At 49.4% G+C, this 26,074-nt stretch overlaps 1 protein-coding gene across 3 annotated transcripts; it reads left to right on the top strand.

Annotated features, from left to right (window-relative positions):
- Positions 1 to 488: 488 nt before the first annotated feature.
- Positions 489 to 26,074, top strand: LOC125465239 (proline rich transmembrane protein 1B). 3 transcript variants are annotated; one of them, XM_048558517.2, is made up of 5 exons: positions 489 to 842; positions 6,826 to 7,256; positions 17,760 to 17,891; positions 19,690 to 19,746; positions 25,194 to 26,074. In XM_048558517.2, exons 1-5 carry the CDS (start codon positions 833 to 835, stop codon positions 25,227 to 25,229), a joined length of 666 nt encoding a protein of 221 aa, XP_048414474.1. In that variant the 5' UTR covers positions 489 to 832; the 3' UTR covers positions 25,230 to 26,074. The 3 variants fall into 3 exon arrangements, with proteins under 3 accessions (XP_048414474.1, XP_048414475.1, XP_048414473.1); XM_048558518.2 differs by lacking the exon at positions 19,690 to 19,746 and having other exon boundaries at positions 25,194 to 26,073; XM_048558516.2 differs by lacking the exon at positions 25,194 to 26,074 and having other exon boundaries at positions 19,690 to 20,627.

The raw sequence follows: 26,074 nt of genomic DNA, 5'->3' as shown, positions 1-26,074 counted from the left end.
TGGAAGTGACCCTTTGGCCCGCTGAGGCTGTACCGACCTATGTAGGAAAAGCCCCACTTTCCAGTACTTGGCCCAAAGCCTTATATGTTATGACATTTCGAGTGCTCGTCCGCCCGCTTCTTAAAGTTTGTGAGATTTCCCACTTCTCCTGCCCTCACACCTTAAAGCTCAGACTCTCCAGGTTGTGAAGGACGCTATAGAAATGCAAGCACTGACTCTTCCGTGACCAACAGTGCACAACAGAGCCTGAAGCAAGTGCTTTTCTGTTCATGATCGGGAGCCTTTAAATTATTCATCGACATCGAATGACATTCGAATTGTATAGATTCCAGCAAAAGTGGTGTAAAAGTTTGCAGTGCATCACACCCCGGGAGAGAGAAGAAAGAGTGCATTTGGAATGGTAACCATTGGCTCAAAGGTGGATGTACTCTCTGTGTTTAGATAACAAGCTTATCTCTTCTGAATAATTCAACTTGTGTGTGTGTGTGTGTCTGGAGAGGGACTTTGTGCCAGGGTGAGGCACCGCAACACTGACCAGTACCAGACATCACCTTCCCCAGCCTGTAGCCTCCAGCCCTCCCTCGGCCCCTCTGCGGGGAGCTGGCCCTGGGTGTTTTTTTAAACATACATACACACACACATACACATATATATATATGTGAGTGAACCTGTTTGCACACTGCTCTGCAAACAGTAATTCTGTGACTGATTAATCCCATCGCACGGGGAGCACCAGCAGCTTCTTGCTTTTCCTCTGCTTTGCTTTGGTCACAAGGAACGTTAAACCTGCCCAGGGAGGGAGACACAGAGAGCAAAAAACACGGCGACAAGAATGGAATCAGGTATTTCAGTTGTTTTGCTTTTGTTGCAGGATGTCTGGAACATTGTAAATGTCTGTTTGTTTGGCGTTTTTCATCTTTATTTTTCATTGGCAGGTTTAGTCAGTAAAGTATTAATTACTGGGTATATACACTGATCTGGTACCTCACAGTGTTGTGAAGCCATTCAGTGTCCTTTCAATAGCTTTTCCCTTGGGATGAGATAAAGACTAGAGGAATTTATAGCAAGGATATCATTACTTAGAGGTAGACAAATGGCATTCATTGTGAGCCTGCTGGTTCACAGTGCATGAGACTCAGCTATCAACTTAGAACTGGGTCAGCCTGTTATTATAGAACATATCGAACATAGAACACTACCTTCGCCCCTCGATGTTGCGCCGACCTGTGAAACCAATCTGAAGCCCATCTAACCTACACTGTTCCATTATTATCCATATGTTTACCCAATGTCCATTTAAATGCCCTTAAACTTGGCAAGTCTACTACCGTTGCAGGCAAAGCGTTCCATTCCCTTAGTACTCTCTGAGTAAAGAAACTACCTCTGACATCTGTCCTATATCTTTCACCCCTCAATTTAAAGCTATGTCCCCTTGTGCTCGCCATCACCATCCGAGGAAAAAGGCTCTCACTGTCCACCCTATCTAATCCTCTGATCATCTTGTATGTCTCTATTAGGTCACCTCTTAACCTTCTTCTCTCTAACGAAAACAGCCTCAGGTCCCTCAGCCTTTCCTCGTAAGACCTTCCCTCCATACCAGGCAACATCCTAGTAAATCTCCTCTGCCCCCTTTCCAAAGCTTCCACGTCCTTCTTATAATGCGGTGACCAGAACTGTACGCAATACTCCAAGTGCGGCCGCACCAGAGTTTTGTACAGCTTCACCATAACCTCATGGCTCCGAAACGCAATCCCTCTACCAAATTATTGTGTCCTTTCAATTTAACACCACAAACACAAAATGACAATATTTTTTTTTATTTAACTGGGAGGAAGGCCAAGTCCTGAACTATGTCCCTCTGTTAATACTTTCCAAATCCCATGACCTCTGTCATCCAGAAGGACAAGAGCAGCGGATACATGGGAACAGCACACTCCTGCAAGCTCCCCTTGCAAGTCACTCACCATCCTGACTTGTAAATGTATCGCTGTTCCTTCAGTGTTGCTGGGTCAAAATTCTGCAATTCCCTCCCTCACAGTGCGATGGGCTGTTCCTACAAAGACTGCAGTACCGGAGGAGGCCATTTGGCCCATCCAGTCAGTGTTTTGTCAACAAAGATCTCTGGCCACACTAATTCCATTTTTCAGCCCTCAGCCCAAAGCCCTGGAGGCTATAGCAATGCAAATGAATGTCTAAATACTGCTTCGATGTTATAAGCGTTTCTGACCACCATTTCAGACAGTGAGTTTCAGACTCTAACTATCATCTGAATGAAAAACATCCTCCTCAGCCCTCTTCCTGACCTCCTACCTGAAATCTAGGCCCCTGGTTATTGGAGAGATACCCTTCCTATCCACCCTGCCTGTGGCCCTTATAATTTTAGGTCCCCTCTGAACCTTCTGCTGCTCTAAAGAACACAACCCCAGTCTCTCTAATCTTTCCCCACAACCCAGAATCTCCAATCCAGGCAGCATCCTGGGAAATCTGCTGTGCATCCACTCAGCACAATCACATTCGTCCAATAAAATGTTGACCATAGTGCTCCAGTAGCGGCCCATCCAGTGTTTTATACAGCTCCAACGCAACCTCCTTGCACTGGCTTCAATGCCTCAGCTAATAAAAGTGCTTTAAACACCTTTCCTGCCTGCCAAGCAGTGGTCCAAGAAAGCAGTTCACCAACACCTTTGAGGATTGTGGGGATGGTGTTAAGATTTAAGGCTGTAACTGTGTGGAATAGTTTGAACGAGGAGAGAAATCCAAACTCCCCATTGGTTTCTGAGTCTGTTGTGAGTTTTCAGTAGTGCCAGTCAGCAATCATTGATACAATTCAACGAAATACTGTAAATTAATTCTTAATGTAAATCATTTGTGAGAGCGCTTTGGTGTCACTGTAGCAACATGAGGCACAGGTGAAGGCGTATATGGAATAGTCACAATACACATGGAGGACATTCAGCCTACATATCAATGTTGGCTTTCTCAGATGAATGTAGTTGAGTTGGCTCATTTGGCCCATGCTGTCTGTGTTGGTCCATTTGGCCCATGGTATCTGCATTGGCCCATTCGGCCCCTCGTATCTGTGTTGGCCCATTTGGCCCATTGTATCTGAGTTGCCCATTTGGCCCATGGTATCTGTGTTGGCCCATTCAGCCCCTCGTATCTGTGTTGGCCCATTTGGCCCCTTGTATCTGTGTTGGCCCATTTGGCCTCTTGTATCTGTGTTGGCCCAGCATGTTTTTTACAAGAGCAGTTCACACCATCTTGCACTCTACCTGTTTATTTGTGGCCCTGCAAATATTAACTCTTCAGCCAAGATTCAATGTCCTTTGAAAAGCCCTGGCCGACGTGGCCTCATCCAGGCTCTCGGCAATTTCCAGATCCAAATGATTGCTGAGTGAAAGAAGCTTCTGTCTTTGGGCTTTTTGAATGTTTCAAGGAGGAGATCCCAAGAACTGAAACCACTCTGGGCAGAAGGATGGAAACCAGGGATGATCAAGGGGCTGGAATTGGAGAAATGCAGAGACATTGGAGGGTTGGAATAAAATTCTCTGGCAGCCTTGTTTCTCTTAGTCTGATCCAGTCTGATCCTGGGAGGCTGTGTTCATTCGCGGGACATGGGGGTCCCTGCCTGGGCCAGCATTTATCATCCATCCCTAAATACCCTCACGAAGGTGGGGGATGGTTGCCTTCCTGAAATGCTGCAGTGCACGTGCAGTGCCCTTAGGGAGGGAATTCCAGGATTTTGACCCAGCAACACTGAAGGAATAGTGATATATTTCCAAGACAGGATGGTGAGTAGCTCAGAGGACTTTGAACAGCATCAGTCAACCATTCTGAGGAAGGGTCACCAGACCCGAAATGTTAACTCTGTTTTCCCCTTCACAGATGCTGCCAGACCTGCTGAGCTTTTCCAGCAACTTCTGTTTTGGTTACTAATCATGACTGCTTCTTCCCACTTATTCTGGTTTCATTGCCAGATGTAAAAATGCTGTCAAACAAGTCAACAATGCAATATAAACAGAAATCAAGCAGACGCACTCCCCAAAAACAAAACAAACACAACAGGTGACGGGAAGAATGAGACAACTACACGAGGAGACATTTCGTTAGCCAGAGAAGGAATGAGAATGGGGAACCATTATCAAACGTGTTTGACTGAGGGGAGCTGTGTTGGTTAGCTTAATATTCAGAAATCTGAAGCATCCGAAGGGAGACTTGGGAGCCCTAGTTCAGGATTCCCTTAATGTTAACACGCAGGTTCAGTTGGCAGTTAGGAAGGCAAATGCAATGTTAACATTCATTTCGTTTAAAGAGGCCTGGAATATAAGAGCAGAGGCGAACTGCTAAGGCCGTAGAAGGCTCTGGTCAGATTGTATTCAGAATATTGTGAGCCAGAGCTTACCCTACAGGCTCAAAGGGCTGAATGGCTTGCTCTTGCCCCTGTTTTATGTGTTGGTATGTGCCTTTTGCAGTAACCAATGGTGGGGTGAATACCTGCGGGTAAATCTCTCTGGTGAAGCGTTAATGTTGATTGTGCTGGGTACCAATGATTTTCCATCCATTTATTAAACCAGTAAGACTTCAGAACACACCAGACATTTGCTTTGCGAAGGTGACAGGGATCTTATGGGTAATCTGTAATTGCCTGTAAATCTAACCGTTCCTGATACTTCTTTTCCTATTTATTTGGGGGGATGTGGACGTCCCTAGTTGCCCCCGTGAGAAGGTGGGGGTGAGCTGTCTTCTTGAACCAATGCAGTCCATGTGCTGTTGGGTTGAACCACAATGTCCCCTTAGGGAGGGAATTCCAGGATTTTGACCCAGTGACACTGAAGGAACGGCGATATATTTCCAAGTCAGGATGGGGAGTGGCTGCGAGGGAACATGAAGGTGGCAGTGTTGCCATATGTCTGCTGCCCTAGTCCTTCTAGATTGTCTATTAGAAGTTGGAAACTATTTCGGATTAAGTTGCAATCGATTGAAGGTCAGATATAACGTCACAACAATGTGCAACATTTGCTGCAAACCATGACGGGGGATCTTTTTAATCCATTCCATGGGTTGTAGGCATCGCTGACTAGGCATTTATTGTGCATCCCTAGTTACCCAGAGGGCAATTGAAAATCAACTACATAAGAAATAAAAAAGTCCATGAGAAATAGGAACAGGACGAGGCCATTTGGCCCCATTGAACCTGCTGACCTACTCAATAGGATCATGGCTTATCTGACATTATTCACATCCACTTTCCTCATAACCTTTGATTCCTGACTGATCAAGAATCTATCCAGCTCAGCCTTCAATATCCACAAGGTCTCTGCCCCCACAGCTCTCTGTGACAAGGACTCCCAAAGCCCTACAACTCTGAGAGAAGAAATTCTTCCTCGTCTCAGTCTCAAATTGGCGCCCCTTTATTCTGAGACTATGCCCCCTGGTCCTAGACTCTCCCATGAGGGGGAACATTCTCTCAACATTTACCCTGACAAGCCCCTTCAGAATCCAGGATGTTTCAATGAGATCACCTCTCATTCTCCTAAACTCTAGTGAGTAGAGTCCTAACCTGCCACACCATGGATCATTCTAGTTAACTTGTCCCAAACTGCCTCCAATGAAATTATTTTCTTAAATTAGGGGGCGAAAGCTGCTCATGGTCCTCCAGCTGTGATTTCACCAGCACTTTGTACAGTTACAGTCAGATGACTAGCTTTCTGTGTTTCAATGTACGTCACCCAAATCCCCTTGTGGTGCAGCTTTCTGTTGCTTTTCTCCATTTAGATAATACCTTGTTTTCTTATTTTCCCTTTCAAAATGAACAACTTCACATTTTCCCACATTATACTCCATTTGCCAACCTGTTTCCCCACTTACCCAACTAATCAATATCTCTCTGTAAACTGAAGGGTCACTGGACCCAGAACATGAACTCTGTTTCTCCTCCTACAGATGCTGCCAGACCTGTTGAGTTTTCACAGCAATTTCTGTTTTTGTCCTCTCTCTAAGCTGTTTTGTATCCCTCTCACAACATGCCTTTCTGCCTATTTTGGTGTCATCTGCAAATTCACTTCCTTCCTGCAATTTGTTCATCTATATTGTAAACAGTTGTGATCCCGTTACTGGAACCCCATTAGTCACAGGTTACCAATCTGAAAAATGACCCCTTATCGCCACTCACTGTTTCCTGCCCCTGAACCAGTTCTCTATCCATTCCAATATACCTATGTCCAATGCTTGTATCCTGTGACTTTTCTGGATTTCCAATTACAACACATCTACTGGTTCCCCCCATTCACTCTAGTTGAGACTTCCTCAAGACACTAATAAACTAGTTAGACACCATTTCCCCCACATGAAGCTGTGCTTACTCTTTTAATTTGATTATGATTCTCCAAATGTTCTGCTTTTGTTTCCTTCCTAAAGAAGGGCATTAGTGAACCGTAGATAATGGGAACTGCAAATGCTGGAGAATCCAAGATAACAAAGTGTGGAGCTGGATGAACACAGCAGGCCAAGCAGCATCTTAGGAGCACAAAAGCTGACATTTCATCAGAAAACTCATTAGCGAACCAGGTAGGTTTGTCCTGGCAACCAGCAATGTTCCACAATTATCTCCAGACTCTTAATTCCAGTCTCTTTATTAAATTCAAACTCCATCATCTGCCAATGCAGGATTTTAACCAGAACATTACCCAGGTCTCTGGATAATTAGTTTCGTGATAATACAGCTAGCCCCTCACTTCCCCTTACACCAGGACATGCTGGAAAGTGCTACATTAATGCAAGCCCAATTGCTGTTTCTAATATCTCAGATTCTTTTCGACACAACAGGGAGAGAGCGTGAACTCCAAGATCAGGAGGCAGCGAGAGACCTTCAGAGCCCAGAGGTGAGGACATTGGAGACTACTGATCAGACAACGCTCACCCACTCAACTGAACACCAGGAGGAGCCTCCAAACGCTCAGAGAAATGAAAATCCCACAACAGAAAACTCTGAAAGGAGCCAGCGAGGGGTCAACTGTTTGCTTCAACCCAAAGGTACAAGTGATCAAACTGCAGCCACGCTGGGCTATATCAATAGCGCCTTCACTGGGGACCCTCCTCCATATTCACCACCAGACCCAAAGAGCATTCACCTTGTTTACCCCTCGTATGGATGCTCTACCCCTGGACAGTTACCCGTCAGGTACCAGCCTGGTGTGCCAGACCTTCTCTTCTACCAGCTTCAGCATCCGCAGCCTGCATCCTGCCCTTTCTCCATTGTAAGTGCCTTCATTTGTTCAAGGGTTGGTTGGGCCTGGGGGCAGTGATCTCAATACAGGCAGCGGCAGCTATCTGCCTATTTCTTGAGCCTGTTCAGAAGCAGAAGTTTAGAGATGAGGCGTTGGGTAATTACTTGAAGAAAGTACAACAGCCTGGATAATATACCAACACCTCAACGATCCTGAGAGGCTGTTCTGTAGTTTGGAGGAGCTGGGGGTGGGAGTGCTTTAGGGAGCAGTGGTTTTGAAGTGTTGGGAATATTGGCATTGTTGACTTTGTCCTTGGGTTGACTCTGGGGAACTCCCAGGCTTCCCTCAACATGATGATGAGCCATTCCCCTGGGTCCTTTCTCTGTCTCTCTCTCTCTCTCTCACACACATACACACACACACACACACACACACACACACTCTCCTGCACACCCTCTCTCATCCCTGTTGATGCACCTTAAATGGGGGGGGAAAGAGGAAAGTGTGGTGGGGGCCATCTCTGCTTTGCCTGGACCCCCTCTTGGTCTAAAGCTGCAGACAGTGACCCATGATGCTCAGTCGATCGTTGTCCCATTGCCCATCTCCATTTGAAACTTCATTCTCACTCCTTCCAAGAACAAAAACTTATTTTCAAAACATCACACTCATAACAAGGTGGGAGTGGGCCATTCAGCCCATCAAGTCTGCTGTGCTGAGATCATTCGATGATCTGATCATTTTCAACCCCATTTTCCTGCCCTTTCCCCATAATCCTTGATACTCCGCACTGATTAAAAACCTGTTGACCTTAAATGTCCCTAATGACCATCCTCAACAGCCCTCTGCAGTAAAGAATTCCCCAGATTTATGCCCTTCTGAGATGAAATTCCTCTTCATCTGTCTTAAATGGGGAACCCCTTACTCTGAGATGATGCCCAGTAGTCCTAGACTCTCCCTCAAGGAGAAACAATCTATCTCTCCACATTGGCCATGGAAAGCCCCTTAAGGATCTTGTGTGTTTCATACAAGGTAACCATACAATCTTCTGAGCTTACATGAGTACAGACCCAACCTGTTCGACCCTCTTCATAAGACAGTCCCTCTATAGCCTGGATCAGCCCAGTGAGAACTGAGGGAAAAGGACTATTGAGCTGGATAATGGTCCATGATCAGATTGAATGATAGAACAGGCTTACATAGAACATAGAACATTACAGCACAGTACAGGCCCTTCAGCCCTCGATGTTGTGCCAACCTGTCATACCGATCTCAAGCCCATCTAACCTGCACTATTCCATGTACACCCATATGCTTGTCCAATGATGACTTAAATGTACCTGAAGTTGGCGAATCTACTACTGTTGCAGGGGCCTGGATCAGATGGGCTACTCCAGCTCCTACTGCCTATGCATCTATGAACCTGCTGCTAGTACAATATATCTTTCCCTAGAGAGGGGCTCAGTGCTCCAGCTGAGTGTGTATGTTGTGAAGACTAGTTACCTCTGTACTGTACTTAAATGAGACCTCAAGCTGCACAGGAAATATTCAATACTGACAGCAAATAAAATTTGAAAGGGGGAAGCCAATTTCCAGGTGGGGGGGTTGACAGAGCTTTTAGTGATTTTATCATTACCAGGGTCAAAATGGCCTTCATCATTTGGGGTGAAATCACTCAGAGAATCGTAGAATCTCTGCAGTGTGGAAGCAGGCCATGCTGCCCATCAGTTCCACACTGATCCTTTTGAGAGAGAGCATTCCGTCCAGACTCACCCCATCACTGTAACCGCACATTTCCCATGGTTAATCCACTTAGCCCACACACTATGGGGCAATGTAGCGTGGCCAAGCCACCCTAAGCTGCACACCTTTGGACTGTGGGAGGAAACCCACGCAGACACGGGGAGAATGTGCAAACTTCACACAGACAGTCACCTGAGGGTGGGATCAAACGTGAGATCCTGGTGCTATGAGGCAGCAGCACTAACCACTGAGCCACCGCGCTGCCCACATTCTAGAACATTCTGCTCCTAGACTCATTCCAGATCTTTCTGAATCTGACATCAGAGCTAATTGGCTGAACCTGAACTGTGAACACTGTGTGCTTGTTCACGAGAGAAGCCAACTTTGAGAAATCACAGAAGATCTGGTCAAGATACAGTATTTCCATTATTGATAAATCCTGACCGATCATTGAGCCACAATTCCAGACTATTGATTATTAACCATTAACCGTGACCAGTATCTCAAAAATGTGCAGAATGTCCCATCCCCAAGGTCCTGGCCTGGAATTCACCTCCCGACCCACACCTGAAAATGGACAACCTGGTCCCTTAGATAACAAGGTGTGGAGCTGGATGAACACAGCAGGCCAAGCAGCATCAGAGGAGCAGGAAGGCTGACGTTTCGGGCCTAGACCCTTCTTCAGAAATCTGCAGCTCCTACTATCTCTGAAAAACTAAGTTGGTCCCTTATTTGTGGGATTTTGCTGTGCACGTGTTCGCTCCCCACATGACAACAGCGACTACACTTCACAGCGCATAGGCTTTGAAGTGTCTTGGGGCATGCTGAGGCTGCAGGTTCGGGGAGGTGCCACAGAAATGCAGGTCCCGCTCTTACGTCTGTCACAGGGAGTGCAGTGGGGCCTCCTGCTGGCTGCCTTAGACAATGACGTGCACTCAAACCTCATCACCGGGACAGAATACCACAGTGCTGTTTCTGTGTGCAAATTGATTTGCGTGCCTGATACATTGCAACAACATCTCATTGCCTCCCGGCAATACTCATTGGACATAAATGGGTGTGGGGATATCCTGGGGTGCTAAAAAGTGTTATATAAATGTCATTCTTTCTTCCAAGTTCCATGGTTGCCTCCTCTATAGACAACATCAGAGAATGTTCTGTTGAAGAGACTGGTGTAAGGTATAAATTTAGGAAGTTCAAACAGAAGAGCTAAGTTCTGAATCTGTGACGTTTCCACGTGAGCTTGTCTTGCTTGTTTGCAGTGGAACTGGGAGGGAGGGAGGGAGCAGGCAGGTCCTTTAAACACCAGAGCGCTTGTCGATGAATGAGGTTAATTCACATTCTTCCGGCTAAAGGATTTCTAGGCTGGGCTAGTAATAATTAGAAGGAAAAAGACTTAAAAATTCCTTTAATATAACTTGGCATGATCTCAGTTTCTCAGACCTTGCAGGTCAGTGTCAAGCCTATAGATGTTCAACAATACAATTAAGTCTTACGCGTTTTATGTATGCAGTCCAAGTAGTTTAAGAGTGCCCTGTGAGATGGAACTGGTACCCTTAGGGATTAATCGGTAAAAACTCCTGGCCATCCTGAAGTTACATTTTAATCCCAGCACAGGAACAGACCCTTTGGTTCATCAGGGTGATACTGAGCTGTTTGGCTCTACATGAATTTTGCTCCTCTCTGCTCTTTCCCCTCACCCTGCAAAACTTGCCTTCTGCAAATTCCTATTTGCTTCCTCTCCCTGTAAGGCTGTGTGTTCCAGATCATAACTTAATGCACAGAGAAACAACTTCAGCTCAGTTCTGAGGAAGGGTCACTGGACCCAAAACGTTAACTCTGTCTCTCTCTCTCCACACACGTTGCTGCCAGACCGGCTGAGTTTCTCCAGTAATTTCTGTGTCTGTTTGTTTCATCGCCTCTCTGATCCCTTTGCCAATTGACTCTCAATCAACACAATCAGACAGAGGTTTTCTGACCAGTTAGCTTAGAGTTATAGAGATGTACAGCACAGAAACAGACCCTTCAGTCCAGCTCATGCAGTGCTGATCAGATGTTCTAAATTAATCTAGTCCCACTTGCCAGCATTTGGCCCATATCCCTCTAAACCCTTCCTATTCCTGTTCACATCCAGATGCCTTTTAAATGTTGTAACTGTACCAGCCTCCACCACTTCCTCTGGCAGCTCATTCCATACACGCACCGCCCTCTGTGTGAAAAAGTTGCCCCTCAGGTCCCTTTTAAATCTTTCCCCTCTCACCTTAAACATATGTCCCTCTAGTTTTGGACTCCCCCCACCCTGGGGTAAAGACCTTCGCTATTCACCCTGTCCATGCCCCTCATGATTTTATAAACCTCTGTAAGGTTACCCCTCATCCTCCAACACTCTAGGGAAAATTGCCCCAGCCTATGCAGCCTCTCCCTGTAGCTCAGACCCTCCAATCCTGGCAACATCTTCTGGGTACGATTTTACTGTGTACTGACTTCCTACCATAATCTGTTCCATCTAGAGTGGCTACCTTTCAACAAAACTGGAACGAAATATTGCAGATGCTGGAAATCTGAAATAAAAACCTGACAAGCAGATGTAACATGGTTTGCAGAGACAGTTACCATCTCAGGTCACTGCCCTTTCATTGGAGCAAAGTCCTGATTGTAATACACTGAGTGCAAATTTAGACATAAACTGTTAAATTGGGTCTAAAATTTGATTTGAAGATTGTCAAATTGAATTCCTCCTTCATATTCACATTGCATTTCCACGTGGGGTGTGTTTGCTGGGAAACTTCATGCTACTTATTTCACAGTCTTATCCGATTATTATCATCAATTAATTCATGTGAATTGTATCTGAGTGAATTCAGCTGAGCTGTGTTTGTGAGGCTGTGTGTGTATATGTGTCTCTGTGTGAAACTACCTGTCTGCATCTGTGTAACAGTGAGTCAGTGAGTGTGTACACGAGTGTGTGTGTGTGTGTGTGTGTGTGTGTGTGTGTGTGTGTGTGTGTGTGTGTGTGTGTGTGTGTGTGTGTTCTCTCATCTATTTGTCCCTCCATGTCTGTATATCCATGTGTGTGTCAGTCTGCCTATATATGTCCCCGTACACACGTCTGTGTGTCCATGTATGTGTGTCATTGTGTTTGTGTGTGAACATGTCTGTGTGTCTCTGTGTATCTAGCTGTCTGTGCCTGTGTGTGTGTGTTGTATGTGAGTGTGTGTGTGTTAAATGTGCCTGTGTGTGTGTGTTGTATGTGCACATGTGTGTGTGTGTGTGTGTGTGTGTGTGTTGGGTTGTATGTGAGTGTGTATGTGTTGTATGTGAGTGTGTGTGTTGGGTTGTATGTGAGTGTGTGTGTTGGGTTGTATGTGTGTGGGTGTGTGGGTGTGTATGTTGTGTTCTGTGTGTGTGTGTTTGTTGTGTATGGGTGTGTGTGTTGTATGTGAGTGCGTGAGTGTGTGTGTGTGTGTGCTGTATTTGTCTGAGAGAGTGAAACACAGAGTTGCTCGTGCTGAAAGTTAGATTCAGTAGGAGTCATTAACCGATCAGCAGGACCTGAGCTGGATGCAGGAGGCTTTAGTTACACCATTGGCAATAATGACTAACTGACACATCTCCCTTCTGATTACTCTACTCCAGATCCTGGCAGATTTATAGCCCAACAGCTTAAACCCAACACAAAATGAAATGCAGTAGGAGCTGGAAGTCTGAAATTAAAGACAGAATATTGGGAATATTCAATATAAACAAAGACCACTGATGTGAAATGTGTCCACAGATAGGATCTGACTGAGCACTTTGACCGTCTTTTCTGCTTTAAGCCTGTGGATCAGTGGGTGGTAGTCTTAACTTGGAATCGCTAGGTTCTGGGATCAATCCCTACTCCAGGCGCACTCTCCCGTGCCGTTCCTGGGAAAAGCTGCAGTGTCCAGGGTGCTGCCTCCCAGGCCAGATGCACACTCTTTCACAGGAGAGCAGTTTTCTGCCCCCGCCCCGGCGTCCTGGACAACATTCATCCCCCAATCAGCAATCTCTCAGTGATTTTGGGGGCAGCTTGCTGTGTACAAATTGTTTGCTGCCTTCTCTACATTACAACACGACAACACTTTGAAAAGTAAACGTGCCATACTCTGAGCAGGCCACAGAGCTGCTCCGTCATTAGAGAGAGTCACAGCTGGTGGTGGTTTAACCCGAGGGCCACCCTACCTCACGCAAGGGGGCAGATTGAGAAGGAGCGGGCTTCACAATAACCTCACTTGGCACAGGAATTGAGCCCACACAGTTGATGTTGCTCTGCATCACAAACCAGCTGTCCAGCTAACTGACCTCTCCACGCCTCATCAGCGGGATTGAGACATCAAGTGATAGTGAGAAGCCCCCAAATAAATGCAAACTTTTCTTTAGAGATTTGAAAGAGTTAATCCATCTGCTGCTCTCTCATTCTTTTGCAAGAAAGTTGGGTCGCAAAGATTTCTTCATTGCCCTGATAGATGTTTATAAAATAATGGAAGGTATAGTTAGAGTTAATGGTTGGTGCCTTTTCCCTAGGGTGGGGGATTTTAAGACTAGGGGGCACATTTTCACGGTAAGAGGAGAAAGATTTAAAAAAGACATGGGGGCAAAATCGTTACACAGAGGGTGGTCCATGTGGGGAATGAACTGCCAGAGGAAGTGGTAGGTGTGGGTACAGTTATAGTGTTTAAAATGATAAATACATGAATAGAAAAGGTTTGGAGGGATATGGGGCAGGAGCAGGCGGGTGGAACAAGTTTAGTTTTGGATTATATTTGGCATGGACTGGTTGGACTTAGTAACAGGAACCCAATGAGTCAACCCTCTGTTTTATTTACTGACATTCAGTCAATTGCTGGCAAGATAACGCCCGGCTCAGCTTCCAGTAAGGGAGTGCTGGATTAGAGGATCTGAACCCAGGGCTCTCCACCTGCTGTGTTCATCCAGCTCCACAATTTGTTATCTCGGATTTTCCAGCATCTGCAGTTCCCATTATCCCGTCTTCACTCCATCTGCTATTAATGTGCCTTCTTTTGTTTTTTTTCTGTTTTTTTTACTTTTACTTAACTCTTGGCGAAGAGCTCAGTCGTGGCGATATCATTGGTGGTGGTGAAAGGGCCCAGTACCATGGACCCGAGGGGGCCCAGCAGTGTACACACGAGTGTGCCCAGCAGTGTACACCTGAGAGGGCCCAGCAGTGTACACCCGAGTGTGCCCAGCAGTGTACACCCGAGTGGGCCCAGCAATGTATACACGAGTGGGCCCAGCAGTGTACATCCGAGTGTGCCCAGCAGTGTACACCCGAGTGGGCCCAGCAGTGTACACACTAGTGGGCCCAGCAGTGTATACATGAGAGGGCCCAGCAGTGTAGACCCGAGTGTGCCCAGCAGTGTATACACGAGTGTGCCCAGCAGTGTAGACCCGAGTGGGCCCAGCAGCGTACACCCGAGTGGGCCCAGCAGTGTACACCCGAGTGGGCCCAGCAGTGTACACACGAGTGTGCCCAGCAGCGTATACACGAGTGGGCCCAGCAGTGTACACCCGAGTGTGCCCAGCAGTGTACACCCGAGTGGGCCCAGCAGTGTACACCCGAGTGGGCCCGGCAGTGTACACCCGAGTGGGCCCGGCAGTGTACACACGAAAGTGCCCAGCAGTGTATACACGAGTGGGCCCAGCAGTGTACACCCAAGTGGGCCCAGCAGTGTAGACTTGAGTGGGCCCTGCAGTGTACACCCGAGTGTGCCTAGCAGTGTACACCCGAGTGTGCCTAGCAGTGTACACCCGAGTGGGCCCAGCAGTGTAGACCCGAGTGGGCCCAGCAGTGTACACCCGAGTGTGCCCAGCAGTGTACACCCGAGTGGGCCCAGCAGTGTAGACCGAGTAGGCCCAGCAGTGTACACCCGAGTGGGCCCAGCAGTGTAGACCGAGTGGGCCCAGCAGTGTAGACCCGAGTGGGCCCAGTACCATGGACCCGAGTGGGCACAGCAGCGTACACCCGAGGGCCCAGCAGTGTAGACTCGAGTGGGCCCAGCAGTGTACACCTGAGTGAGTCTAGTACCATGGACCCGAGTGGGCCCAACAGTGTACACCCGAGGGGGCCCAGCAGTGTACACCCGAGTAGGCCCAGTACCATGGACCCGAGTCGGCCCAGCAGTGTACACCCGAGTGGGCCAGCATTGTAGACCCAAGTTGGCCCAGCAGTGTACACCTGAGTGGGCCCAGTACAATGGACCCGAGTGGGCCCAGCAGCATACACCCGAGGGCCCAGCAGTGTAGACTCGAGTGAGCCCAGCAGTGTAAACCCGAGTGGGCCCAGCAGTGTACACCTGAGTGAGCCCAGCAGCGTACACCTGAGGGCCCAGCAGTGTAGAATCGAGTGGGCCCAGGAGTTTAGACCCGAGTGGGCCCAGCAGTGTGCATCCGAGTGTGCCCAGCAGTGTAGACCCGAGTGGGCCCAGCAGTGTACACCCGAGTGTGCCCAGCAGTGTAGACCTGAGTGGGCCCAGCGGTGTACACCTGAGAGGGGCCAGTACCATGGACCCGAGTGGGCCCAGCAGTGTACACCCGAGTGGGCCCAGTACCACGGACCCGAGTGGGCCCAGCAGTGTACACCCGAGTGTGCCCAGCAGTGTAGACCTGAGTGGGCCCAGCGGTGTACACCTGAGAGGGGCCAGTACCATGGACCCGAGTGGGCCCAGCAGTGTACACCCGAGTGGGCCCAGTACCACGGACCCGAGTGGGCCCAGCAGTGTACACCCGAGTGGGCCCAGCAATGTACACCCGAGTGGGCCCAGCAGTGTACACCCAATTGGGCCCTGTACCATGGACTTGAGTGGGTCCAGCAGTGTACACCCGAGTGGGCCCAGCATTGTAAACACGAGTGGCCCCAGCAGCGTACATCCGAGTGGGCCCAGCAGTGTAGACCGGAGTGGGCCCAGCAGCGTAGACCCGACTGGGCCCAGCAGCGTACACCTGGGTAGGCCCAGCAGCGTAGACCCGACTGGGCCCAGCAGTGTACCCCCGAGTGTGCCCAGCAGCGTACACCCGAGTAGGCACAGCAGTGTAGATCCGAGTGGGCCCAGCAGTGTAGACCCGAGTGGGCCCAGCAGTGTATACACGAGTGGGCCCAGCAGTGTAGACACGAGTGGCCCCAGCAGCGTACATCCGAGTGGGCACAGCAGTGTAGACCCAAGTGGGCCCAGCAGTGTACACCTGAGTGGGCCCAGCAGTGTATACACGAGTGGGCCCAGCAGTGTAGACACGAGTGGCCCCAGCAGCGTACATCCGAGTGGGCACAGCAGTGTAGACCCAAGTGGCCCCAGCAGTGTACACCTGAGTGGGCCCAGCAGTGTATACACGAGTGGGCCCAGCAGTGTAGACCCGAGTGGGCCCAGCAGTGTAGACCTGAGTGGGCCCAACAGCGTATACACGAGTGGGCCCAGCAGTGTAGACCCGAGTGGGCCCAGCAGTGTATACACGAGTGGGCCCAGCAGTGTAGACACGAGTGGCCCCAGCAGCGTACATCCGAGTGGGCCCAGCAGTGTAGACACGAGTGGCCCCAGCAGCGTACATCCGAGTGGGCCCAGCAGTGTAGACCCAAGTGGGCCCAGCAGTGTACACCTGAGTGGGCCCAACAGTGTATACACGAGTGGGCCCAGCAGTGTAGACCTGAGTGGGCCCAACAGCGTACTCCCGACTGGGCCCAACAGCGTACACCTGGGTAGGCCCAGCAGCACAGGATTGAGTGGGCCCAGCAGTGTGGATGTGTGACAATGGTTTAAGGGGCTGGTTTGGGCCCAGTACAGGACCTAGTGGCTCGGTGGTGCCAGCATTGACAGGGTTCAGCAAAGCGTCAGCAGTGAGGGTGTGAGTGGAGGTGTGATGGTGTTGAACAGTGGTCACCTGATGATGTCCTGGGGTGCTGTGACGAAGGTGACCCCTGGGCCTGTGGCCCATGACACAGCACTTAACCAGAAGGACTGTAAAGTCAGAAACTTTTTATTTGTTTCATTTCTCTGCCTTTATAGTTAATGTTTTGCTTTATCTTTCTGTGGTTTAAGATGGTGCCAGAGAGTGGCAACGCTCTACAACACTGTTTTTGTAAGAAAATACACATGATATTAAGTAAATTAACTAGAAATGTCCCTGATCTCTGGCACAGCTTCATGAAGTTACACAGTCACTGTGCTATTTTATTAACACACGGTGGAGCCCTCCCACTGTTGGCTGTGGGTCCCGCAAGACACCAACGGCAACGTGCATTTACTTAACACCTGTAACTTCCCAAGGTCCTCCACAGGAGCGTTGTCAAACCAAATACCGACAGATAGGCGCAGAGTAGGACAAAGGGTGAAGAGCTGCGTCAGAGAGGGCAGTGACCTGCAGCATCTGAAAGAATGAAGGTGACAGGGAGCGAATTCCGGAATGTGGGATACAGACAGCTGGAGAGGTGCAGTGCGAAAGCGTGGGCGTGGGTGCGAAGGCCGTTTGAGTGCGGGGATTGGGAGTATAGTGGCGTTGAGAAGGTTAGACAGATAGTGATCAGAGATAATGGGAACTGCAGATGCTGGAGAATCCGAGATAACAAAGTGTGGAGCTGGATGAACACAGCAGCATCTCAGGAGCACAAAAGCTGACATTTCGGGCCTGGACCCTTCGGGTCAGCTTTTGTGCTCCTGAGATGCTGCTTGGCCTGCTGTGTTCATCCAGCTCCACACTTTGTTATCTTAGACAGATAGTGAGGGAGGTTAGCTGTCATTTATGTCTGTTTTATCTCTCTGACAGTATAACTACCCGTTACCGGGAGTTCACCAGGAACAGAGCACACCACCAAAGGACTACATGTTAGAGTCTGTCCTTGTGACCGTATTCTGCTGTCTGCTGTCTGGGATTTTAGCCATCATCTTCTCACATGAGGTACGATCAGCGGGACTCACCCCACACCACGCACACAGGCTTGATGATTACATCCCCAATGTCGGCTGAATACTTGTTACTGATTAACAGCCCAGCTGCAACACTGACCCCCCACCCCACCACCACAACGCAACCCCAAGCCTGACATTAACGCTGACCCGAACCTCAATCCTACCCTGACCCTAAGCCCAACCCCGACCCTGACCCTGACCCCAACCCTTGCCCCATCTGTGGCCCTAACCACCCCCCCAATTCCGACCCTAACTGTGATTGTAACCCTGACCTTCAGCCCAACCCCTACCCCAACCCTGACCTTCACCCCAAACATGTAAACACAACACAAACTGGGGTTGGGCTTAGGGACAGAGTTGAATGCTTTTTACTGTTCTTCATGGCCCCACCTCTTCCTCGCTGACAGTAGCCCCCAGCTCTCCCACCCACTCACGCACACACCTCCCCACACCCATATGCGCCCTCACACACAAACCATCCCCTCCACATACCCCCACCCACCCACACGCTCCCATGCACACACATCCCCACACCCATACACACCCTCACACACACACACCTCCCCACCTTACCCCCCCACCCACACACTCCCACACACACACATCCCCACACCCCACAGACACACACACACACACACATACAGACACACAGACACATACACATACAGACACACACACGCACACAAACACATGCAGACATACACACATACAGACACACGCAGACACACACATACACTAACACACACACACAGACACACACACACACACACAGACACACAGACACACACACATACAGACACACACGCGCACACAGACACATGCAGACATACACACATACAGACACACGCAGACACACACATACACACACACACACACACAGACACACACACATACAGACACACGCAGACACACACACACACATACAGACACACAGACACACACACATACAGACACATACACGCACACAGACACATGCAGACATACACACATACAGACACACGCAGACACACACATACACACACACACACACACACACACAGACACACACACATACAGACACACGCAGACACACACACACACATACAGACACACAGACACACACACATACAGACACATACACGCACACAGACACATGCAGACATACACACATACAGACACACGCACACACACATACACACACACACAGACACACACACATACAGACACACGCAGACACACACACACACACACACACAGACACACACACATACAGACACACGCAGACACACACTCACACATACAGACACACAGACACACACACATACAGACACACACACGCACACAGACACATGCAGACATACACACATACAGACACACGCAGACACACACACATACACACACACAGACACAGACACACACACATACAGACACACGCAGACACACACACATACAGACACACGCAGACACACACACACACACACACATACAGACACACGCAGACACACACACAGACACACACACACACATACAGACACACACACACACACACACACACACACTTCAATATGATTCATTTCAGGAAGTGGGAGTGAATGACAAGTGCTCCCCCTCCCACAACCGCCACACCCCCACCTCGACTGGATCCAGCCCAAAGTTCCTTCCTCTTACTGCCCCCTGCCCCCTGCCCCAGGCCCTGGCCTGTCTCTGCCTGTGTGCCCTCAGGCTGGCCCTGTGCCCCTGGGCTGAGCTGTGGGTGTGTGAAGTGAGCAGCCAGCAGCAGTGACTCACTGTCCCATTACCTCCCACAGACCCGCCTGGCGGTTCAGAGAGGAGACCACAGACATGCTGAGAGTACTTCGCGGAAGGTGCGGGCACTGGTTCTGTTCAGCTTGCTCTTCGGCGTCTTTGTGTCCGTTGCCTGGGTTGTCTACGTGGTCGTGGCACTCTACTTTGTGTGAGGGATGCCGTGAGTAACCCAGGACGGGGTAACACCCCCTCAGCTGGGTCCTGGGGCTTTGTGAATGACCCATGTTAGTGACATGGGGGCCCCTGACTTTGTACTTAGTGGTGTTGTACAGCAAACCCTGTGCTGGTGAAGCAGTTTCACTTTCCCACAACGGAACACGGCAGAATATTTACAATACCAATAGAACCTTGATCTTTCAGTCCTTCACTCATTACCAGCTGGGTGCAGCTTTTATTGCCCTGTCCCTAGTTGCCCCCTTGAGAAGGTGGGGGTGAGCTCCCTTCTCGAACCGCTGCAGTCCGTGTGCTGTGGGTTGACTCACTCGTCCTGTGAGAGAATAAAAACAAAATGGTCGATTCTATCCCCCTGCCTAGCAAAGACGGGCAGAACCATCCCAGGGCACGGGGGGAATCCAGGTGACTGCCTCCAGCCCCACCCTGGCACCACAGGCCCCTGACCCAGACACTGGGGGAGTAGGGAGGGCGAAGGTTTGTGTGGCTGGGTGGGGGTGACCTTTGTTTGCTGGGGACGGTACAGACCACCCATCCTGCCTTGGGCCCTGCACCCCCACTGCCACAGCTCTGAAGGTAGGGAGTCACATACAATACAAAGGTCAGTGAAGCCCAGTCTGTAGTTGATTAACTGGGTACAAACTCCAGGACAGGCTAGATTAGAAATCAGTGATAAAAGGATGGGATCTCTCCCTCTCTCTAACACTCCCACACTCACTCTCTCCATCTTAGACTATCTCACTCTCTAGTATCTTTCTCACACACTCTTGCAATCACTCAATCTCACCCTCTCTCCCACTATTTCACTCTCACACACCCACACCCACACTCTCTCTCACACCCACACTCTCAAGTCTCTCTCACACCCACACCCACTCTCTCACACCCACACTCCCTCTCATATCCATACCCACTATCTCTCACACCCCCACCCACACTCTCTCTCTCACACACACACACTCTCTCACACCGACTCCCACTCTCTCCCTCACACCGACTCCCACACGCTCTCACACCCACACCCATTCTCTCACACCCACACCCACTCTCTCTCACACCCACACCCACTCTCTCTCACACCCACTCCCATTCTCTCTTACAGCCACACCCACTATCTCTCACACCCACACCCACTATCTCTCACACCCACACCCACTCTCTCTCACACCCACACACACACCAACTCTCTCACACACGCCCACTCTCTCACACACACCGACTCTCTCTCACACACGCCCACTCTCTCACACACACACCAACTCTCTCTCACACACGCCCACTCTCTCTCACACACGCCCACTCTCTCTCGCACACGCCCACTCTCTCTCGCACACACCCACTCTCTCTCACATGCACCCACTCTCTCTCACACACACCCACTCTCTCACACACGCCCACTCTCTCACACACATACCAACTCTCTCTCACACATGCCCACTCTCTCTCGCACACGCCTACTCTCCCTCCCACACGCCCACTCTCTCACACACATACCCACTGCCTCTCACACACCCACTCTCTCACACACACGCCCACTCTCTCTCCCACATGGCCACACTCTCTCCCACACACCCACTCTCTCACACACACACCCACTCTCTCACACACACGCCCACTCTCTCTCCCACATGGCCACACTCTCTTCCACATGCCCACTCTCTCACACACACGCCCACTCTCTCTCCCACACGCCCTCTCTCTCTCCCACATGGCCACACTCTCTCCCACATGCCCACTCTCTCACACACACGCCCACTCTCTCTCCCACATGGCCACTCTCTCTCACACACATACCCACTCCCTCTCACACACCCACTCTCTCACACACACGCCCACTCTCTCTCCCACATGCCCACACTCTCTCCCACATGCCCACACTCTCTCCCACACACACCAACTCTCTCTCACACACGCCCACTCTCTCTCACACGCACCCACTCTCTCTCACACACACCCACTCTCTCTCACACGCACCCACTCTCTCTCACACACACACACGCTCTCTCCCACACGCCCACTCTCTCTCCCACATGCCCACACTCTCTCCCACATGCCCACTCTCTCACACACATGCCCACTCTCTCTCCCACACGCCCACTCTCTCTCCCACATACCCACTCCCTCTCACACACCCACTCTCTCACACACATACCCACTCTCTCTCCCACACGCCCACTCTCTCTCACACACATACCCACTCCCTCTCACACACCCACTCTCTCTCCCACACGCCCACTCTCTCTCACACACATACCCACTCCCTCTCACACACCCACTCTCTCTCCCACACGCCCACTCTCTCTCACACACATACCCACTCCCTCTCACACACCCACTCTCTCTCACACACACCCACTCTCTCTCCCTCACACCCACCCTCTCTCCCTCACACCCACTCTCTTACACACGCCCATTCTCTCACTATCACACTATCTCTCTCTCTCTCACACTATTTCAGGCTGTCTCTGATTACCACCCTGTAAGATTACCCCGAAGTCTTCAAAAATTGTGACCGATACTTTTTAAATTAATTTTTTGAAGAGATGAGGCTGTAATTGTCACTGTGATTAAGAGTCAACTACACTGCTGTGGGCCTGGAATCACATGTAGGCCAGACCAGGTAAAGACAGCAGATTTCCTTAGGACAAAACAGGTAGGCTTTTAACAGCAGCTGGTGATATTTTCAGAATCACTATTACTGAGACTAGCTTTTCATAAAATTCCAGGTTAATCTGGATTTCACTAGCTGCTGTGGTGGGATTAGAACTCAGGTCCCAGAGAGAGTAACTTAGCTTTATTGAGTTAATGGCACCAGCACTCCACCCTCTCAACATCATTGAGGCACAAAAGAGCAGGACTTTCCATTTTTGTGGCTAGGACCCCAATTCCGAGTGTCAAACATGGATCCCATGGGTGTGATAGGACCAGGCACCCAGCCCATCGGGACCAGAATTGGCTGGTTGGTGCTGGGGGAGGGAACTCTCGATTCAGGGATAACAGACAGCTGGGTGAGGGGCTGGAGAACCAGGAGCCGGGCATCCAGGGAGAATCTGCCAAAAAGCCACAGTTGAGATCTGACTGGGGGTGGCGAGTGATTTGATGTTATCCTAGTTCTGCCCCCTCCCGCCTCCCCTCCCCAGGCAAACTGAGAGGGTGGGGGGGGGGGGGGGTCTCTTATCGATGGTCTTTATTACCCTAATGAGCTTAAGATCACAGATGATTCTAAGCTGACCTAGCCCTTCTGAAAATGGCTGGAAATCAGGATGCTGTTGGTGAACCATCAAACCACGTTCCACTGCTCTGTGTTTGATGATGTGATTCTGCTTACTATTGAGGCTGACTGAGTTTGAGTGGTTTAACCTGGGTGTGGAGTTAAGTGAATACATCTGTGGGAGGAGCTGGAAGCTGGAGTTGGAGCGCAGAGCAGATATTCTAAAGCCTTGCGAAATGAAAGCTGGTGGACACAGAGAGACTGGTATATTTCGCTGTTACTCATTGCTGTATAAACGATACAACAGCCAGTAGGTGAGATTCTCCTCTCTGATGAAGGGCCAAGGCCTGAAACATCAGCTTTTGTGCTCCTGAGATGCTGCTTGGCCTGCTGTGTTCATCCAGCCCCACACTTTTTGTTATCTGAGATTATCCAAGTGTCTGGCTCCATTCCTGACTCCGTAACCGGATCACAATCCCGGCCAAAGTTTCTAGACTTCACGAACCCAGGTCTGGGCCTCGAGGAGAAGGGTGAGATAAGCTGACCCTCAAACAGGAGCTTAGTGGTGTACTCACCTGGTCAAATAGTCAATGTTGTTTCCCACCGCCGAGACTGCTCTCCAGCAAGCCGGGCTGGTGGCAGCCCCATCAGTACCAGACCAGGCTGGTTCCACTGGCCTGAGACTCCGAACCTGGTGTTAAACATTGGTGATAAACCCAGGGATATGCTGGATGCGTTCAGCAGGTTTGACAGGATCAGTAGAAGGAGAAGCACTGTAACTTTTCTGGCTGATGCCTTTTGTCAGAATAAAGTTGCAGAATGGACAAAGCATGGGAGGAGGCCATTCGTTACCTCATGCTGTCTCATTGAGCATATCACTGCGCCAACCCACTGCCCTTTCCATATAAACCTGCACATTCATCATGTCCCAGTTCAGGGATCATTATTTACACTGCAACTACAGAAGGAGGCCATTCAGCCCACTGTTTCTGCACTGGGCTTTGGAGGCATTTTGCCCTGGATCCAACTCCCGCCTTTTCCCTGTAAACCTGCGCTTTGTTTGCATTTAAATAACTTCCATTGAACCTGCCTCTATATTTCCAGGCAGTGCATTCCAGACCCCAACTGTGTGAGAACATAAGAACCAGCAGCAGGAGTGTCCCATCTGCCCAGTCAAGCCTGTTCTGCTATTCAACAAGATAGTGGATGATCTTTTCGTGGACTCAGCTCCACTCAACGACCCTCTCACTGAAAGTCCTAACTCCTTTGCTGTTCAAAAATGTATCTTTGCCTTCAAAACATGCAATGAGGTAGCCTCAGAGATAGTAGGAACTGCTGATGCTGGAGTCTGAGATAATAAAGTGTGGAGCTGGAGGAACACGTCAAGCCAAGCAGCATCAGAGGAGCAGGAAAGCTTGAAGTTTTGGGTCTGGACCCTTCTTCAGATTTCTCAAAACGGCAGCTTTCCTGCTCCTCTGATGCTGCCTGGCCTGCTGTGTTCCTCCAGCTCAATGAGGAAGCTTCAACTGCTTCACTGGGCAGGGATTTCCACAGATTCACACCCTTTGGTTGAAGAGGTTCCTCCTCAGCTCTGCCCTAAATCTGCTCCCCATCATTTTGAGGCTGTGCCCCCTCACTCTAGTTTCATTCACCAACCTCCCTGTTTCTATCTTATCTATTCCCTTCATAATTTTACATGTTTCTACAAGATTCCCTCTTATCCTTCCAAATTCCAATGAGTCGAGAGTATATCTGAGAATGTTTTTCCTCACATCACTGTCACTTCTTTTTTGTGAATTATTTCGAACCTGTGCCCTCCTCTTGTTGAAAGAGAGCAGCCCTCACCCTGTCTGCTCTGCCTGGACCCCCTAATGGATTTGAACATCTCAGCTTTCTCCTCTCCACCACGAACAATCCCAACTTCTCCAATTACCTTCAGAAGTGAAGTTCCTCGCTCTGGAATTATTCTCGTCAACCTGAAACATTAAATCTGGTTCTCTCTCCACAGCTGCCGTCTGGCCTGCTATTTACGGCTTTTTCAATGTCATTTCTGATTTATGCAGGATTTCACATTTTGTATTGCACATTTGTAATTTGGAATATTTCTGTTTTGATTTCTCGCAGCTTATGAACTGTGCAGAGACAGCCAAATTGTCCTAGTGATAATTCATCACAAGCAGTTAAATAAAACAAATGAATCTGCAGCATTCTTCCTTCCTCTTTAGGATAATTAAAGAAAGTTAATCACGTCCCTTTAATAACTCAAAGCCCACTGAATACTGGGTTTGATTGCACTTACTTAGTAGAAAATAAAATAATGACTTAAACACAAAATAAAATAAAGTCCTTGCTAGGGAAGATGGCCAAGTACAGAATGTTTATGTATTGTCTGTATCTCTGACAAGCTTTAAAAGAATCAGGTGTGAAGCTGGGTAAGATTTGAGTGAGGGCTGAGAATCACAGGATCCCTACAGTGTTGAAGCAGGCCATTCGGCCCATTGAGTCCACACCGACCCTTCAAAGAGCATCCCACTCAGACCCACACCCCCTGCCCTATCGCTGTAACCCTGTATTACCCACGGCCAATCCCCCTAGCCTGCACATCTTGGGACTGTGGGAGGAAACCCACGCAGACACGGGGAGAATGTGCAAACTCCACACCGACAGTCGCCCGAGGGTGGAAGTGAACCTGGGTCCCTGGTGCTGGGAGGCAGCAGTGCGAACCACAGAGCCACCGTGCCACCCAGGGAGCACAATTACATGAGTTTTTATGTATATGTTAATAACTACCACATAATGTTAAAGAATTTTGAAACAGCTTGGATTAAAATAAGATGCATTAACACTTCATATGCAACCATTTTTGTCAGTGTTTGGTATTTAGTTGGATATGCAGGCTTATAGGAATAAGAGGGAGGCCATTCAAACCCTTGGGCCTGTTCAACCATTCAATGAGAACGTGGCTGATCTGTGATCCAACACCACATACCTGCCTTTGGCCCGTA

The sequence above is a fragment of the Stegostoma tigrinum genome, chromosome 29 (genome assembly GCF_030684315.1).
Source record: "Stegostoma tigrinum isolate sSteTig4 chromosome 29, sSteTig4.hap1, whole genome shotgun sequence".
Classification (NCBI taxonomy): Eukaryota; Metazoa; Chordata; class Chondrichthyes; order Orectolobiformes; family Stegostomatidae; genus Stegostoma; species Stegostoma tigrinum.
Note: the sequence above shows the minus strand (reverse complement) of the source record. Positions and strands in the feature narration are given on the sequence as shown.